Source organism: Myodes glareolus, chromosome 7, assembly GCF_982192425.1.
Source record: "Myodes glareolus chromosome 7, mMyoGla1.1, whole genome shotgun sequence".
NCBI classification, from domain to species: domain Eukaryota; kingdom Metazoa; phylum Chordata; class Mammalia; order Rodentia; family Cricetidae; genus Myodes; species Myodes glareolus.
In genome coordinates this window covers 55,150,595-55,167,799 of record NC_142032.1, presented here as the reverse complement: position 1 = coordinate 55,167,799, position 17,205 = coordinate 55,150,595, and the positions used below count along the sequence as shown (strand labels likewise).

The window sequence follows — 17,205 nt, the reverse complement described above, 5'->3', positions numbered from 1 at the left end:
GTATGGGTTGGGTCCTAGCTCTGGGAAGTCATTGATGGAGTACCTCCTGCTCTGGCTGCACCCCCAGCTCTGATACTCCAGGCCCTGGAGGCAACCCCGGAGGTGGGGGGGGGGGGACAGCTGCTGCTTGCCAATATCAGCAGTCAGAGTAGAGTGCTAGCATTTTCTGAACAGCTAAGCCTGGGTCCCATCCTATCTCTGTCCTTCCCCGTTTATGTTCATATTCATTTCTTTACTGATCTTCACAGTCTCTCCCGCAGCATTCCGAGATTCTATGGCCTTGTGTTCAGCACTTTTTGCTGTTGTTTTGCTTTTTGGAGTTGGGGTTTCTCTGTCCTGGAACTTGCTTTGTAGACTAGGGTGGCCTCAAACTCAGAGAACCACTTGTCTCGGCCTTCTAAGTACTTCTAAGATTCAAGCTGTGCACCACCATGCCAGGCTTAGTGGTGATGGTCAGTGCTTTTAAACCTAGAGTTTAAAGTGACCATCCCAGATGGCAGGGGGCCAGGGCGGGTTACTAAGGTTACTAAACTCTCTAGTCTTCCTGTTCCCACTTAGAGTAAGATAATTTTCTCTGGGTGCTAATTGAGGAGCATTTAAGAGGTCAGTGTTTCTAAATGCTCAAAGGCTGGCACACACAATTAAGTGCCCTATAAATGTTAGCAATTTTGCTTCCAACCAAAGTGATTGTCCAGCTTACTGCTGAAGTCCTGAGCCTCTGCTGGTTCTCTCTGGAGACCTTGCAGACCTGGCTCCAGGATGCTCCCAAAGAAAGGGCTTCAAGGCAAACCCACTGCTAGCCTGAGATCCCAGAAGAGCTGGAATCACCAGGTTTATGAGCAGGAGCCACAGGCTGATAAACAACTTTGAGCCACAGGGCAGACCTGCCAAGATGTCCTATCAGGAGCACAGCACACTGACTAAACTGTTGTGGACGTAGGAGAGCACCGGGGGATGACTGCAAGTGATCAAGTAATCAGCAGAACCCACACCCAGGTGAGGAGATGAAGGCTGTTTGAGGGGCCCACCACCCAGCTCCTGAATAAATCCCACATGGAAGCTTATTCCTAGTTATGAATGCACAGCCTTAGCTTGGCTTGTTTCTCGACAGCTTTTCTTTTTTGTTTCTTTTATTAATCCATTCATTTATTTTTCTTTATCTATCTATTTATTTGTTTGTTTGTTTGTTTATTATTTTGGTTTGCTGAGACAGAGTTTTTCTGTGTGTAGCTTTGGAGCCCATCCTAGCACTCAATCTGTAGACCAGACTGGCCTCGAACTCACAGAGACCCACTGCCTCTCCCAAGTGTTAGGATTAAAGGTGTGCTCCACCACTGCCTCTCCCAAGTGTTAGGATTAAAGGTGTGCACCACCACTGCCTCTCCCAAGTGTTAGGATTAAAGGTGTGCACCACCACTGCCAGGCTCTCTTGTTTGTTTTGTTTCACCAGCTTTTCTTATTAACCTGACTACATTTTGCCTCTGGGATTTTTCCTTTCTCCTGTCTTACTTTCACTCTTCCTCTATGGCTGGCTGGCTGGCCTCCTCTAGTCCTCTCCTTGCCCCTCTATCCTCCCTGCCTGCCAGCCCCGTCTATCCTAGCTCCTGCCTCGCTATTGGCCATTCAGCTCTTTATTAGGACCATCAGGTGTTTGAGACAGGCAGAGAATCACAGCTTCACACAATTAAACAAATGCAACATAAACGAAAGTCACAGACCTTTAATCCCAGCACTTGGGAGGCAGAGGCAGGTGAATCTGTGAGTTCAAGGCCAGCCTGGTCTACAAGAGCTGGTTTCAGGACAGGCTCTACAGTTACAGAAAAAGCACGTCTCAAAAAACAAAAGTCATGCCTGAAAATAATATTCCCCAACAGAAGGCTGTGCCACAGCAGCACTTCTGAACACTTGAAGGCCATATTAGAGGTGGCAGCAGAAACTAGGCCTCAGGCCAGTGAGATCGTTCAGTGCTGCATAAGGCTGCTTACCACCAAGCCTGAAATTCCCAGTTTGATTCCTGGGACCTCATGGGTTTCCCTGACTCTATACCTATATGTGTGTCGATGTATGCACATCCTCCCCACACCCCACAATTAAAATAAATGAATATTAAAGGAACTAGGCCTTCACAAAATTTAATCTATTAGAAGACAAGATGCCCAACAAATGGTAGAAATGGCTTAGTGGTTAAGAGCACTTGCTGCTGCTCCTCCAAAAGCCCTAAGTTCAGTTTCCTGGTGTGGGAGAATTGTCTGTATTCTGTCAATCATATTTTAATAAAACGCTGATTGGCCAGGCAGGCAGTATAGGCAGGAAAGCCAGACAGGAAGTAGGGGTGGAGCAAAGAGACTGGGAGTAGTCTGGGAAGCAGGAAGCTCCCTCCACCATTCCTGCCCAGACCACCGAAGAGGCAACATGTGAGCTGTCACACTGAGAAAGGTACTGAGCCGTGTGGCTAACATAGATAATGATAATGGATTAATATAAGTTACAAGGACTAATAAGAAGCCTGACCTAATGGGCCAATCAGTTTATAATCTTATGGAGTCCTGTGTGTGATTTTCTTTGGGACTTGCCGGCTGTGGGGTACCAGGCAGGACAGAAACCCCAACAAGCCAGCACTCATGTTACAGTTTCCAGCATGGAAACAACCTCTAACTCTAGCTCCAGGGGATCTGATGCCCTCTTCTGGCTTCCTTGTGTACCACATACAGGTACAGATACATCTATACATAAATACAAATAAATCTTAGGGGGAAAAAAAAGATGCCAAACAGGCTAGGCAGACATGATGGTACATGCCTGTAACTCCAGTAGTTGGCAGGTAAAAGGTAGGAGTGTCCGGAGTTCGGTCATCTTCAGCTACATTACAAGGTCTCTGTCCCCAAAAATCTGAAACTGGGCCAGTGAGATGTCTCAACAAGTAAAGGTCCTTGCCACTACACCTGATGACATAAATTTTGTCCCCTGATCCATATGGTGAAAGGAGTGAACCAACTAGTATGTTGTCATCTGACCTCCACATATGTGCTGTGACAAGGGCTCATCCACACATACAGACATACAAATACATGTCATTTTACAAAACAAAATAGCAGGGCATGGTGGCGCACTCCTTTAATCCCGGCACTCGAGAGGCAGAGGCAAGTGGATCTCTGTGAGTTCCAGGTCAACCTGGTCTACAGACCAAGTTCCAAGACAGATAGGTAAGGCTGTTAAACAGAGAAACCCTGTCTCAAAAAACAAACAAACAAACAAAAGGTTACCAGGCTAGTGAGCTGACTTAGTGAGCAAAGGCACTTGCTGCCAAGCCTGACAACCTGAGCTCGCTCTCCAGGACCCACACTGTAGAAGAGAGAATTACCTCTATAGGAACCCACACACATACACAATAAATAAAATACATCTTTTTTTCAGTTTCTCTGTGTAACAGTCCAGGAACTCACTCTGTAGACCAGGCTGACCTCGAACTCATAGAGATCCATCTGCTTCAGCCTCCTGAAGGCTGGGATTAGGCATGTGCCACCACTGCTATGTTGTAAGAAAAAAAATTTGGGGGGGTTGCTTTTTTCAAGGTAGGGTTTCTCTGTGTAACAAACAGTCCTAGATGTCCTGGAACTAGCTCTCATAGACCAGGCTGCCAGGCTGGCCTCGAACTCACAGAGATCTGCCTGCCTCTGCCTCCTCAGTGCCGGGATTAAAGGTGTGTGCCACCACCACCCAGCAATAAAAAAAATTTTTAAGGATGCCTAAAAGCCACGCAATTACAGTGCTGTGCGGTTTGGGAGAGCAGTTATGGCTCTCTGCACAGCCAAAAGAAAGTTTCATGGAGATCTGATTCCCTGCCCCCTCCTAGGAGATTCAACCCATGGCCTTGGACATTCCTGGAAAGCACTCAACAACTGAGCCTCACTTCCAGCCTGTGGAGATGATTTTTCAATCACACAGCTCTAACCCTAGCTATGTGAGCTGAGACTAAGGCAGAAGGATCACTGGAGCCCAAGAATTTCAGGCCAGGCTGGGCGACACAGAGAAGGCTACTCTGAACCAGGAAAGCTTTGACAGCAGATCCTGTGCAGTCCTGCTGCTGCTCCAAGTCTGCTAGCCCTGATGAAGGTGGGTGCTACCTGCTCAGCCTAGCAACCCACGTCAAGGGCCAGGGTTTGATCAGCCTGATGCTAAACAGGCCAAGGTAGGAAGGAACAGAACTCAGACAGATGACAGATGAAGGGATAGGGCACAGACTCTGTTTATTGAGTGGTAGGCACAGGAGAGGTAGCTGGCTCCAGTGTGGAAGCAGAGGCGGCAGGTCATGCCAGGGCACTGTGGGCATCCGGCAGCCTGGAGGCCTTGTCCCTATCTTAGGGGGATGGCACAAACTCACTACGATAGGAGCAGCAAGGAGCTGGCCAGAGAGAAACAGCCACAGCCCCCTGGCATCCTGGGCAAGAAGCGGCAGATGCACTTGGCACAGGGGCCGGGGATAAGGGGAGCTGGGGCCTGGGTGCTCTAAGGGGAGTAAAAGGAGATCATGTCTGTGGTGTGGAATAGAGGCTGTGGTGATGGCCGCCAGGTCCTGGCACCTGGGAGAAGAGCAGAGGAGTGGTCCTTGTCTGGCTGGCCCCGCCCCAGCCTGGCTCGCGCCCGATGGCACCATACCAGCTGCCAGAGCCCAGGCTGCCGGACATGCTGCAGGCAGAGAAGCAAGGTAAGTACCAGGAGTCCCAGGTGGTGCCCAGGGTCACATAGGATGGGGGAGCAGAGAGGCTGAAAACAGAGAGCCCTAGGTCAGAGGGCAAACTGCTTCTTGGGGCATTGGCAGGTGTACAAAGTAGCACTGGGAACCTGAGGAGGCTTCACTCAGAACAAGTGAGGAAAACAAAAGCCCGGTTCTTGGTCCGCATTGCCACATGGAGCCAGGCAGGACCCCAAGACCCCTCAAGCAGGGTTGAGGCTCCTACCTGGTGCTCTCACTCCGGCTGTGCTCCCAGGAGCAGCCCTCATCCTCACAGTGCCCAGCCCGGTCAAAGAAGTAGGAGCGGGAGCCAAAAACCTGCCCGTTGAGGATTCGACTGGTGCTCTGTAGGTGTGTGGGGAAAGTGCAATTATGGGTATATATACATATTGGCCCCATAACTATCCCAGGACCCCAGGCTAGAATTCCCAGAGTCTAGCCCTCTCCACTGAACCTAGAGGTGGTTGGGGGGGGGGCCCTACCAGATCCTGAGGGGGCCGGTGTACCCGGAAGAAGCCCACAAGCAGTGTGGTGGGCAGCAGTTCCCACACGAACAGGATGAGGCCAAACACCAGGTAGCCTTTGTTCCCTAGGTCATTCACTAGGTCTGCCTGGGGAAGAGCAGAGGCTGAGACAGTCTGCTACCACACAGACCATGTTGGGAGGATCCCGGCCATAGGAGGCTAGATACTATAGTTACTATAGAAGGCACAAATTTGACCAATGCCTACCTGGTCAGATACGTTGTACCAGTCGTAATCGAAGGCATCTAGCCGGCTCCGAGGGGCCAAGGCCAGAGCTGCCAGGTTGTAACACGCCCGGCTGGCATAGAGCAGAACCATGGCACCCCCTATGGCAGCCGCCTGGCACACACTGGTCCCCTAGTAGAGATGACAATTGAGGATCTTAAGGTAGAGGAGGCTTCTATCTTCCTTTACATCCTAAAGACCTCTGTCCAAGGATCCCCAAGGATACTACATCAGGGTTGGTGGCCCTACCTTAGCCTCTAAGTAGATGCTAGTGGAAGGGGCTCGCCGAGCGACGAGGCAGAGGCAGGCAGCAAGCGAGAGGGCACAGATGACGAAGAGGGAGTCGCTCACCAGGACACGGACCAGCAGAAGGACCCAGGGCTGTGCCCGGTGCTGGCGGGACAGCACTGCACACAATACATTCACCAGCAGAAAGAGCAGCGAAGCGCCCACGAAGGCCCCTCGGACAGCCAGCCTGCAGCCCACAGCAAAGTCAGCGCCAGACCACGGGTCTCCCTGACTCACACCAACCACCCCGACTCCTCAGCAGACCCCAGGCTCAGCCAGAATTCAGATGGTTCAATCTCAACTCTGAGGAAACTCAAAGAAGTGAGGCTATGAAAACTGTGGCATCGCAGGGAGAGCACCAGATGGGAGGGGGGGTGTCAACATCTGGATCTAGGCCCTGACTGGGCCTCCTTCCAGCTGTGTGACCTTGAACACGTTGCTTTAACTAACTGGGCCTCAGTTTCTTCATCTTGCAAATGAGAGAAAGAATAGTATCTCAGGTGAGATGCGAAAAGATGCTTGTGAAATATCTTTATAAACTGGAAGTCACTGTGCCAAGGGCAGGGCAGTGCAGCCAAGGTCACTAGAAACGCAGGACTTTATATATATTCCATGGACTGGAGCTTCTATCCTTCTCCGCCATGGGTGACGCTGGTGCTTTCTCCCCCTGACACTGTCACAGCTGTCTGCACCAGGTGCTTTAGTTTTTCCAAGCTCTAACACAAATGTTCTTGGGGTTCTTCTTGTCTCAACCCTGCTGGGTGGGCTCCTTCCTGTCACTGACCCATTAACATCTCCAGTACTTACAAGCCTCGGCTCATCTCTGGCCGACGCTTCGCCTTGGCCTTGAACACCACCTGGGAGCAGAGATCCCCATCACTCCTTTGGACCCTTCGGCTTGCCCTCCTACTCCCACCACACCAGTTCCCGTGGTTACCTGGGCAAAGTAGAGGTTCATAAGCGTCAGTGTGAAGAACTGCAGGCAGACAGGGCAGCAATAGAGAAGCCAAAAAGGCAAGGGCCCCAGGCGGTTGGCCCTGGGAGTATCTCGGAAGTAGAAGGAGAAGAGTGTGGTACGCAAGGCTGCCCAGAGCAGACAGAGTGCCAGGAACACCGTCTGATAGCTGAGGCGCTTGTGCCCATACAGAAGCACCAGCCAGAGCTGGGCATAGACAGAGAAGAAGAGCAGAGCATATAGAGCAGTGTAGGCAGCGGTCAGCCCAAGGGTCACTGTAGGCGGCAGTGCAGGTACCAGCCCGGCTGCAGGCACCAGGCCAGACAGGTTGCTCTCCATGTCAAGGAGGGAGGCCTGAAATCAGGAGACAGAGATGGAGGGCTGGCCAGAAGCCAGGGAAATAAATACGGAGGGGTGGGAACTGCAGGAGGCAACTGCAGGAGGTGGTGAGACCTGGGGACTCTGGAGGAAAGAAGTTGGGGTTGCCAGGCCTTTCCTCAACAGAGACGTGGGGGGTGGGCCCTGGACTCCTCACTCTGGAGTGTGTAAGGGTACTCTTTCCTACCCAAGGCAAATGGAGTGGGGGTTGGGGGTGTCCCTCCCCGGGTCAGCCCCAGAGCCAAGACGGGAGGATGCAGTAGTACAGAAAGTCCCTGGCCTTGGTCGCTCGTGTCCGGCTGGCAGGAGGGGGAGAGCCGGCCGATGCCCCTCAGTTTAGGACAGCGGCCGCTGCGGGGGCGCCCAACGCCCCGCTCTCCCCCTCCCCACGCTTGGTGGCTCTTTCCCCTCCAATAATCCGGATGGGGGGGGCTTCTTCCTCTGTTCTCAAGATTCCAGGCGTTGTTCCCCCACCGCGTCCACCCTTAGCCCCGGTGAATAAGAGGAAGCCGATGTCAGGTCCTCAGGCCGCTGCTGGGGAAGCGGGATCCGGTCGCCGGGACACGGGGCTCCAGCTCCCCGGCTCCCGCTGCTCCGCCCCACTTCTGCGCCTGCGCGGGCGTCCACCCGCTACGCAAATTGCGCAGCGGCCGATGGGAACTCTGAGGCAGTGCACCGCGCCCGGCGTGAAGCTCTTCGAGAATCGGCGCAAGGTGCGCTGCTGACGGGCGTCCGGGGTTACGGATGGCGGCGGGAGGCCGAGAGGCGGAGACAGGGCCGCACACAGAAAGCACCCGGGTTACCCGTGCCCTGAACCGTCAGCTCTTAATGTTTGGGGGAACCACTAATTCCCACGCCTAGATCCCTAAGCCCACATCGGGATCGGCATGCCCATATGGGGGCGGCAACGACTTCCCTGCACAGGGTCGCTGAAGGAAACTTCCGCCCACAACCAAGATGGCACCCGGCCCCGCCCCCTAGCTTCTGTCCGCCGGCCCAGCGCTCCGGCCTGCGGCGGTTTGCGCATCACCCACTATTACTGATAGCCGAGCCCCTGGGAACCTCACGACTCGCCCTCGTGGGTGCCCCTGTCCCTTTTCCCGCACCCAGGCGGCCATCCTGCTTGGAAGGAGCTCCCGAGATGGTGCCGTGGATTGTTCCCGAGTCGGGCAGCGCGAGGCCTCCACGAGCGGGAGGAGGAAGGAGCCGGCTTCCCCATTCTGGCCACTCGGTCCAGGGAGAGAAATAACCATCGCAACGATTATTGCACCCGACGGCCGAGCTTCAGTGAACGGTTCCACAAGTGCTTTCACCCATAGTGATCACTGAGCTGTTTACATAGTGAGCTGTTTACAGAGTTTTCACCAGCTCCCCGGGGGGTGTCTTTAGCCCCATTTTACAGGAGGGAATTCGGGCCCAGAAGGGCTGGAGGACTTATCAACAGAAGCAGACCTCCAGGGAACCCCTAAATGGGAACCCCAAAACAGCCCTTGCTGGCTTCAGCACACGCCCAAGGCGTGAGGAAGTCGGATCCCGGAATCCGGAGCCTGGGGAGCGACGCGGGAGGAAGGCGGTGGAGACCAGCAGGTCGACCGACGGCAGGGGTGGGACCTGGCTTGGGGTGGCCCCGCCTCCAGGCCGACCCGGGATTTACTTCGAGAACTGATTGGGTCAGATCTGTGACAGTTCCCGTCGCCGAGGAAACTAGGACCGGGCGCCCTTAGAACTAGAGGGAGGAGGCAGGCCCGGGTCTGGGGCCTCGAGATCGGGCTTGGGGTGAGACCTATTCGCGGTGATAACGGGCAAGCGGGACACACCAGGACCAGGAGAGAGCTCTGAAGAGAGATTTAGTATCCCGAGGACAGCCTGTGTTCTCTACCAGGCCAGACCCAGCAGACAGATGAGGGATTGGGAAGACTGGTGGCCTGAGGTGGGGTGGGGAGGTTTGCTCTGGTTGGAGAGGGAGCCAGGGGCGTCTCTGCCCTGCTGTTTGCTTAGCTGTGCTCTGAGTACTTCTTATCTTGTCTCTACAGCCCAGAGTATGTTCCAGATCCCAGAGTTTGAGCCAAGTGAGCAGGAAGACTCCAGTACTGCAAATAGGGGCCTGGGCCCTAGCCTCACTGGGGACCAGCCAGGTCCCTGCCTGGCCCCAGGTCTCCTGGGGAGCATCGGACACCAACAGGGACAGGCAGTCCACAGCAGTCATCATGGAGGTAGGTTCCCCACCACCATCATCTCTCCCTGCCCCTTGCATCTCTGTTGCAGCCATACTTCCTGAAGACTCTGGGGGAAGCTCTGAGCCTCAAATTGCTTCTTCTACAAACCAACTATCACTACTTTGTAAGACTACTCGATTAATTCACAGAAATGTATGGCATGCCCTTAATGATCAAACTGATTCACTGAATGCTCAAGACAGACTCCCTTATTATGGCCCCAGGATAGACATGAACAGGAGATAAGCAGATCCCCCAAGAGCAGTGACTTTCCTAAGGTCACCCTAGGAGGTAGTGCTGGAAGACTCCTCAAATCCTGGGTTAGAGCCTTCCGGTGGCCGGTAGAGTAGCCCTGGATGTCCTGGAACTTGCTTGGTAGACCAGGCTGGCCTTAAACTTGGAGATCCGCCTGTCTCTGTCTCCGGGTGCTGGGATTAAAGGTGTGCCACCACCGCCCAGCCAGTAGGTTCTTCCTTGCCCCATTATCACCCACAGCAGGACTTGCACAGATGGCACAGGTAGGTGATCCGAGTGGCAGAAGACCAGCGTGAGGGCTGGAAAGTGTGAATGCCAGAACGGAAGGAGAGGCATTGGAAGAAGATAGTGGTTATTTCTCAGTACTCCACTCCCCAGGGTTGACCCTGTACAACCACAGAAATTTGAACGCATCCAGGTGTGTCACTGACTTGCTAAAGCTTAAGTGACCCCACCCTCTTTTGAGACCAGGCCTAGCGTATCCCAGGGCTGCCTCGAACTTGCTGTGCAATTGAGACTAACCTTGAACTCCTGATCCTCCTGCCTCTACCTCCCAAGTACTGGGGTCACAGATGGGCCAACGTGCCTGGCATTTTTAAAATTATGTGTGCCTGTGTGTGCAGGTGCAGGTGCCTTGGAGTCCAGAAGAGGGCGTTGAATCCCCTAGAGCTGTTGTAGGTGGTTATGAGCTGCCTCCACGTGGTTGCTGGGAACTGAACTCACGTTTTCCCCAAGAGCAGCAAATGCTTTGAGCCACTGAGCCATCTTTCCATCCCACCACACTTCTTTTAACCTTCAGATTTCTTTTTTTTCTTTTCGAGATGGTTTCTCTGTAGCTTTGGAGCCTGTCCTGGAGCTCCAGCTCTTGTAGACCAGGCTGGCCTCGAACTCACAGAGATCCGCCTGCCTCTGCCTCTCGAGTGCCTGAGTGCTGGGATTAAAGGCGTGTGCCACCACCACTCTTGCTTGCTTTTTTTCTGCTCCTAGCTCCTATCCACACTCTGCCCTCACCTGGCTGTCCCTCCTCATGCCTGAGGCGCACTAACTCCTGTTCATCCATGTGCTAGAGTGGTGGGGCAGACCGCCAGCAGAGGATCTATAAGAAAACTACACAGTGCTCAGGAGATGATGTGTGCTGTAAGTAGAGAGCAAAATCCCAGGGCTATGCAGTGACTGGTGAGTGACTTACCGAGGTAGTCAGGGCTGGCCTTAGGAGAGAGCAGCCCTATAGGTAAGGCCTGTGTTTCAGACAAAGAGAAAAAGACTCAGCAGGCCCCAGTACAGGAATTGCTTTTGGGTAGCAGGGTCCCAAGTGGGAAGAGGTGAAGAAGGGTAAGTAGAGCCCTGTCCAATTCAGTCTGTACAGGTCTTTGAAGGCTATTGTAAGAAAAACTTTGGAATCCTGGGAAGATTTTTTTTTCCTTTTTACTGTGCTGGGGATGGAACCCAGGACCTTTGCATATGCTGAGCAAGTGCTTGTCTACTGAGCCACGTCCCCAGGCCTGGGTCTGTAATGAAGACAGTGATAGTCTGGGAGTGGTGAGGAGGAAAGAGGTGTCATAGAGGATACCCAGCACGCTTGAAAGTTGGAAGAAAGAGAAATGGGGGAAGGTCAAGGATCAGGTAGGAACTTTTAGAAATGAAGGTGGGATTCCAGAAGCCTGCTGGTGGGAGCGGCAGGGAGTTAATCTGAGTAGTTTTTGTAACAGACAGCCAGTAATGGGTGCTAGATGGTGTATGCAAGGAGGAAATAGTGCTTGTGGGATGAGCTGGCCTCACAAGCCGAAAGAAGAGGAGCTGCCTTGGGTTTTACACCTCCACCAAAGGGATGCATCAACAGGTAGGAAGTGGCAGTTGTCTGACATTATCCTAGGATGGAGTCATTTGATAAGTGACAGGGTCTAGGTTATGCCATTGGAATGAGGGACTGGGAGGAGGGATGGGACACTGTCATGGGAGGAGGGGCAAGGAACAGGGAGGACTACTCAGGTTCAGTAAACTCTGAGTAGGGGAAGGGGCTGGCAGAGAAGCAGAGCAGTTTGTGTCCAAGATGGGCAAGCCTGAGGCATGGAGTTGGGCAGTGACAAGCTCTGCAACCTAATTTAGGAGGGCAGCGAAAGCATGGCCTACAAGTGTGGCTAGGAGTAGAGAGGTGCACCCCAGCTCGGCTCCATGAAGGAGAGCTGCTGGGCAAACAGCCATGGGGCAGGCAGCTGAATGTCCTCTTTGCTCCTGCGCTCCCATGCTAGGCAGGGACTAGACCACGGAAACACTCCCTGAGCCAATGTGTGTGTGTGTGTGGGGATGTTCATAAACATTTGATTTAGTTATAAGTTGTCTCAAAATCAGAGAACTGGGTGCGGTAGTATATGCCTGTAAACTAAGCACCCAGCACGGATGAGTTTGAGGCCAACTTGGGCTCCTTAGTGAGACCCTATTCTAGCAAAACAAAGCAACACAAATGATTGTCCTTAAAGAGATTTACCAGTGTCAGACCTGTCAGAGCCGTGGAGCTTCTGGCCATCTATCTCTGCAGTCAGTTCACCCTGCCTCTCCTGCCAGCTCCCTGCACCATGGGCTGTGAGCATCCCTAGGGCAGGAACTGCAGTGCAATGCCTAGGACAGACTGCACAGTAGGAAGGGGAGAAGGCCATACAATGGGAGAAGCAGCCAATACCAGCCTCTGGGCAAGACTGCAACATTTGAGGAGGGCCCTTTAGGAGCCAATTGAAAGGTTAACTGCTGCTACCTGAATTTCCCCAGCTGTAAAATGGGACTAGAACTGTTCCTACTTCACAGGGCTGCAGTAAGCGCACTTGAGTTCATGTTAACAATGCTCAGAAACTGCCTAGCACAGAGGAGGTGCTGTGGAGGTCCTAGGCCTTCCATAATTGTGGTTATTGTTCGTGTGAATTAGCTCAGGCTCTGCAGACCTGGGTTTCCATCAGTAGTCAAGGGCCTTGAACATCTAGTGTTCTTGGATGGCAAACAGGTTAGACTCAGGATAGAAGTGACTTGAAGGCATTCCTTCCATATAGCCATTCAAGGTTTAAGGTAGATGTGGACTTAGTTGGGTTTTAGGGCAGGGATTGGGAAACCACAGACATGGGCTAAATCCTTGTGGTTTTGCACTGCCCCTTAGCTAGGAATGATTTTGTGGTTGTGTTTTGGGGTTTTAAGGTCAGGACCCAGGGCCTTCAGCTTACTAGGCAAACACCATCACTGAACCACATATCCCTAGCCTTTGTTATAGTTGTTGAGACAAAATCTCACTCTTACCCGGGATGGCCTCAGACTCCTGGGCTTAAGCAACCCTCCTGCCTCAGATAGCCAACTAGCAAGCAGCTGGGACTGCAGGTTTGCACCACCTGTAGGAACAATTCTTTATTTTTGTCTTTTCAATGCAGGACTTTTCAGAGTAGCCCTGGCTGACTTTGAACTCTGGTTTCTGCCTCAGGGGCTTGGATTAAAGGCCAGTGCTACCACGTCTAGCTGGGAACAGTTTTTATCTATTGAAATGGTTGGTCAACAAATTCCACAGAGCTTCCCTGTACAGCTCTGGTTGTCCTGAAACTCACTCTGTACACCAGGCTGTCCTTGAACTCACAGAGAGCTGGCTGCCTCTGCCTCCCAAAGTCCCGCGCCACCACCACCCAGTTTTTTCTTTAACAAATATTTTATTGTAACAGGTAAAAATTGTATCAAACTCATATTTCGGTTTTATCGAGTAAAGAGATGGTGGTCACAGTGGTGTTGTGGGGAACATTTGTCTATGACTCCAACTCTGAGCAAGCTAGGCTGTGGTTGTAGAGGCCCTGGGACAGAAGGCTTGGCCAGGGCAGGGCCAGGTGAGGCCCCAGGCTGGAACTAAAATGTGTTTCCTCAAGGCTACAGCTCAAGTCTGGACAGGCTGCTGCTGGCAGGCGTGGTGGCCTGGGCTGCCGGAGGGCAGAGTCTCGCTGTGCTGGGAGGGTATAGGACTCCGTTGTTTTTGTTTTTATTACTCTTTCCCCCTAGCTGAGGGCCTGCACAGAGGTCAGAAGATAATTCCTGGGAGTTGGTTTGGTTCTTTCCTCTTCTACCTCATAGGTCTCAGGAATTGAACTTAAGTAATCAAGCTTGGTGGCAAGCACCTTTTCCTGTTTTGTCACCGCCAGGCACGCCCATCAGTTTTAATGGAGTACACTAGGATGCTTCCTGAACTATGAATTTTCCCATTTAGCCACACCCACCAGAAACCCTGTGGCTAAGGAGCTTTAAAGGTGCTAACAACTAGTCTCTTCCCATTCTCCCCACCCCCAGTCTGTCTGGGGGGGGGGTGGCATAAGTCAGGAGGCCTGAGCATCCACCCACAGAAGAGCAACCCATCCCTTCCCCTGAGGGATTGAGGTGGGTCTGGGCCACACTCCACCCACCCTCTTTATCCTAGGAGTTCACAGAATCTCCAGGTTCTTTCCAGTAAATGCAAAGATATTTCTAGAAATTCCATTCTGGGGCTCAGCCTGTAGAGGACCTGCCTGGTGGCTTCCAGTCTCAGCACTTTATAAACTGCAGTTGGGAGGTGGGAGCAGAAGGACCAGAAATTTAAGACCAGCTACCCGAGACCCTATCTCATCAACCAATAAAATGTCCCTTGACACAAACGAGTGTCACTTTGTTGCTGGGGTGCTTGGCACTGCTGAGTACCTTTAGTGACTGACAACCCTCCGTGCCACCGCATAGGCTCTTGGCATAGCTGACACTAGTGGGGGAAGAAGAAAATGACTTCTAAATTGGGCCACTGCGTGCTGTTGAAGGGGGTGCTGGGACAAGAGATGAACACAGCCCTTGGAGTCAGACTGGTTGTGTTTGCACCAGTCTTCAGCACTTACTGTGTGGCCTTGGGAAGGCTGAACTTCCCCGACAATAGGAGTTGAGAACTCAGTCAATCCAAGGGAAGCTTCCAGCCCAACCTGCTCAGTGTCCTGCTTGATTGGGTTTTTGTTTTGTCTTGTGAGGTGCTGTGCATGGAACCCAGGGCCTTGAGCATGCTAAGCAAGGATTTTAACACTGCTCATGAAGGCAGATTTGTTGGCGGAGGGAGCACATGAGCTACAGTGCACAGGTGCCAGTGCAGGTCAGAGGGCAGCTTGTCAGTAGTCCCACTGAAATACTCTTGGTACTGTTCTGGCCAGGTGCATTGAAGAGACCTAGGCTAGGCCTTTCATGATCCTCCTACCTCTGGCTTTCTGTTACATGTCTACAGCTGGGATTCTTCGGCCTACAGCCAAGCAGCAGAGTTCTGCCCGCTGACCTGAGAAAAGAAGGCAAACTTACCAACCCCCAAACCCGGGGGCTATTTTACCTCCTCCCAAGCTTTCCCTGCAGACTGGGTGTGGGCAGCAGGCTGCGCCTAGCTCTGGACTCTGCCCCTGGGAGTGGTTCTGGGTCTTCTGGTCTGAGCAGAGGGGGTACAAGTGGCATAAGTCAGGATGGCACACAGTACCCAGATCAAAGAAGCAGATCTTCCACCATTTGCCTGCAGCCCACAGGGCACCTCTACACTCCAAAGTGACCTTCACACAGGTGCGTTAGTGTGCAGGGTAGGGTAGGTGAGACTCCCTTCCTGAAGGGAGGAAACTAACTTGAAGTTGAAGGGTGGCTGGGCAAGACAAGGTTGCACAGCCTGCTGGGCTCTGGGTTCCAAACCCAGGGACTCTGGTCCCAGGGCTTAACAGCCTCAACCTGAGAAAATGAACTTCTCTTAACTCCTGTGTAGCTTTTGTCTCCCGACCCCTACCCCATTTGTGAGGAAAAAAGACTATGTGTTCTCATGTAGCTGAGACTGGCCTTGAATTTAACCTCCTGCTCCCACCTCACCAGTGTTGGGATTATAAATGTGAACCACCGCGTCCAGGATGAGCCTCCACATTTGGTCTGTAGAACCAGGTGGGGAGGATAGCTTAGCACATAAAGGCTAGTCTCAGAAAAACAACACACCCACAGTTCTGGACACTGTCTCCACAAAAAAGGTGCAATGGAGACCCTTGCAAAGACAGAGGAGGGCGCCTCCCTACTTAGGGGTTGCTATGATACCACGTGATAGTTATCCCTTATGTGAAAGACAGTAGAAAATCTGTGTACACCAAAGGCGTCCTTCATTACTGGCACTCGACAAGAACGTGGCGTTACATCGATTTCTCACAAAAGCACTCTGCGCTCCCCTCCACTCGCAAAGGAGAGACTGGGGCTATTGGAAGGTCGAGCGAGATTCACACCTCTTTCAACCCGACTCCTGCAGGCGCTGGAGCAATGGAGATCCGGAGTCGCCACAGTTCGTACTCCGCGGGAACCGAGGAGGATGAAGGGATGGAGGAGGAGCTCAGCCCTTTTCGGGGCCGCTCGCGTTCGGCTCCCCCCAACCTCTGGGCCGCGCAGCGGTACGGCCGTGAGCTCCGAAGGATGAGCGATGAGTTCGAGGATTCCTTCAAGGTGAGCGCCTGCGTAGGCTGCGACGGGACCTATACTGGCCTGCCCATTCTGTTATCTAGGGCATGTCGGGATTTGTAGTTTCAGACCACCGGGTTGGCCCTTTCGTATTCCAAGGTATGCTGGGATTTGCAGTTCTAATCCGTCCCCTATCACTTGTGTCGGTTGACTTGCTGGCCGGACTTGTAGGATTTCCTCTCTTTCTTTGTCCAAAGCCCCGCCCCCAGCCCCGGTACTTGTCGGCACTTGTAGTTTTTACAGCCAGACCACTAAGAAAACCAGGATTTTCTGGGATCTGTAGTACAGACTTACTTCAAGCCAAAGATCCTGAATCCCCGAGGTTGGTAGAGCACAAGGCTTGGTAGTATCTTAGCGTCTCCTCAACTTTTGAACCACTTTAAATTCTTGAAATCGGCCCCATCCTCTTAACTCTAGGTCTCTGACTCTGAGGTTTCATTTAGGGTTCCAGCAGTTTCTGGGCTTCAACCAATCCCGATTCCCGAAAGCCTTACTCATCTTGTAGCGTCTCTGACCGCCCAGTTCAGAGCAACCTGGTGGCAGTGGTCTTTATATTCCAACTCAGAATGTGGGGACTTGATTTGGGACGCCAGGGTGAGGCTCACTCTTATAACTCTTTTCCTTCCTGAAGGGACTTCCTCGCCCAAAGAGCGCTGGGACTGCAACACAGATGCGACAAAGCGCTAGCTGGACGCGCATTATCCAATCCTGGTGGGATCGAAACTTGGGCAAAGGAGGCTCCACCCCCTCCCAGTGATCTTCTGCTCCACATTCCCGGAACTGTACCAGCTCTCGTCGCCCGCCATGTTGGGTGTGGGCGGAAGTCCGAGGCCTTGGGGATAAAAAGAGGATCGCTGTGTCCCTTCAACAGGGTGAAGAGCTGGCGAACAGCTCGAGTCGCTTCCGGTGCGTGCAATAGCCACGAAGGGGTGGTTCTCGTTGGAAATTCTAAAGTTTCCGCACCGCCCCCCTCCCAACCCCAGCTTTCGGAAGTGGCAACATTTTCCCTCTCCGGTAACAGGCCGCCCTCAGGTGCCTGCGCTAAATTGCGAGCCGGGGTAAACCGTGACTCTGCTGCAGCCCTATCATGCAAATAGTCGCAACAAGCGTGCTTTATAATAAAGCGCGCGCCTGTGTTGTCGCATC

At 52.8% G+C, this 17,205-nt stretch overlaps 2 protein-coding genes across 7 annotated transcripts; one reads left to right on the top strand and one right to left on the bottom strand.

Moving 5' to 3' along the window:
* Positions 1–4,230: 4,230 nt before the first annotated feature.
* Gpr137 (G protein-coupled receptor 137) lies at positions 4,231–7,720 on the bottom strand. Of its 2 annotated transcripts, none has more exons than XM_087908162.1 (7): positions 6,707–7,720; positions 6,577–6,626; positions 5,731–5,956; positions 5,464–5,613; positions 5,215–5,343; positions 4,959–5,077; positions 4,231–4,764 (listed from the first exon to the last, which is right to left on the bottom strand). In XM_087908162.1, the coding sequence occupies exons 1-7, from the start codon at positions 7,061–7,063 to the stop codon at positions 4,527–4,529; spliced, it is 1,269 nt and encodes a 422-aa protein (XP_087764288.1). In that variant the 5' UTR covers positions 7,064–7,720; the 3' UTR covers positions 4,231–4,526. The 2 variants fall into 2 exon arrangements, with proteins under 2 accessions (XP_087764288.1, XP_087764289.1); XM_087908163.1 differs by having other exon boundaries at positions 4,231–4,686; positions 6,707–7,718.
* A 373-nt stretch (positions 7,721–8,093) lies between these two features.
* Positions 8,094–17,205, top strand: Bad (BCL2 associated agonist of cell death). 5 transcript variants are annotated; one of them, XM_048458631.3, is made up of 4 exons: positions 8,094–8,689; positions 9,136–9,315; positions 15,854–16,044; positions 16,691–17,205. In XM_048458631.3, the coding sequence occupies exons 1-4, from the start codon at positions 8,572–8,574 to the stop codon at positions 16,814–16,816; spliced, it is 615 nt and encodes a 204-aa protein (XP_048314588.3). In that variant the 5' UTR covers positions 8,094–8,571; the 3' UTR covers positions 16,817–17,205. The 5 variants fall into 5 exon arrangements, with proteins under 5 accessions (XP_048314588.3, XP_048314592.3, XP_048314589.3 ...); XM_048458635.3 differs by having other exon boundaries at positions 8,098–8,443; XM_048458632.3 differs by lacking the exon at positions 8,094–8,689 and adding an exon at positions 8,728–8,878.

What these genes read in the sequence shown, in the direction of transcription:
- Gpr137 (XM_087908162.1), bottom strand. Translation starts at nt 7,063, where the DNA reads ATGGAGAGCAACCTGTCTGGCCTGGTGCCTGCAGCCGGGCTGGTACCT. An exon ending in CCAGAGATGAGCCGAGGCTT is followed by an intron (nt 5,957 to 6,576) that starts GTAAGTACTGGA and finishes TGTGGGCTGCAG; the next exon opens with GCTGGCTGTCCGAGGGGCCT. An exon ending in GCATCTACTTAGAGGCTAAG is followed by an intron (nt 5,614 to 5,730) that starts GTAGGGCCACCA and finishes CATCTCTACTAG; the next exon opens with GGGACCAGTGTGTGCCAGGC.
- Bad (XM_048458631.3), top strand. Translation starts at nt 8,572, where the DNA reads ATGGGAACCCCAAAACAGCCCTTGCTGGCTTCAGCACACGCCCAAGGC. An exon ending in AAGGCGGTGGAGACCAGCAG is followed by an intron (nt 8,690 to 9,135) that starts GTCGACCGACGG and finishes TTGTCTCTACAG; the next exon opens with CCCAGAGTATGTTCCAGATC. An exon ending in CCACAGCAGTCATCATGGAG is followed by an intron (nt 9,316 to 15,853) that starts GTAGGTTCCCCA and finishes CGACTCCTGCAG; the next exon opens with GCGCTGGAGCAATGGAGATC.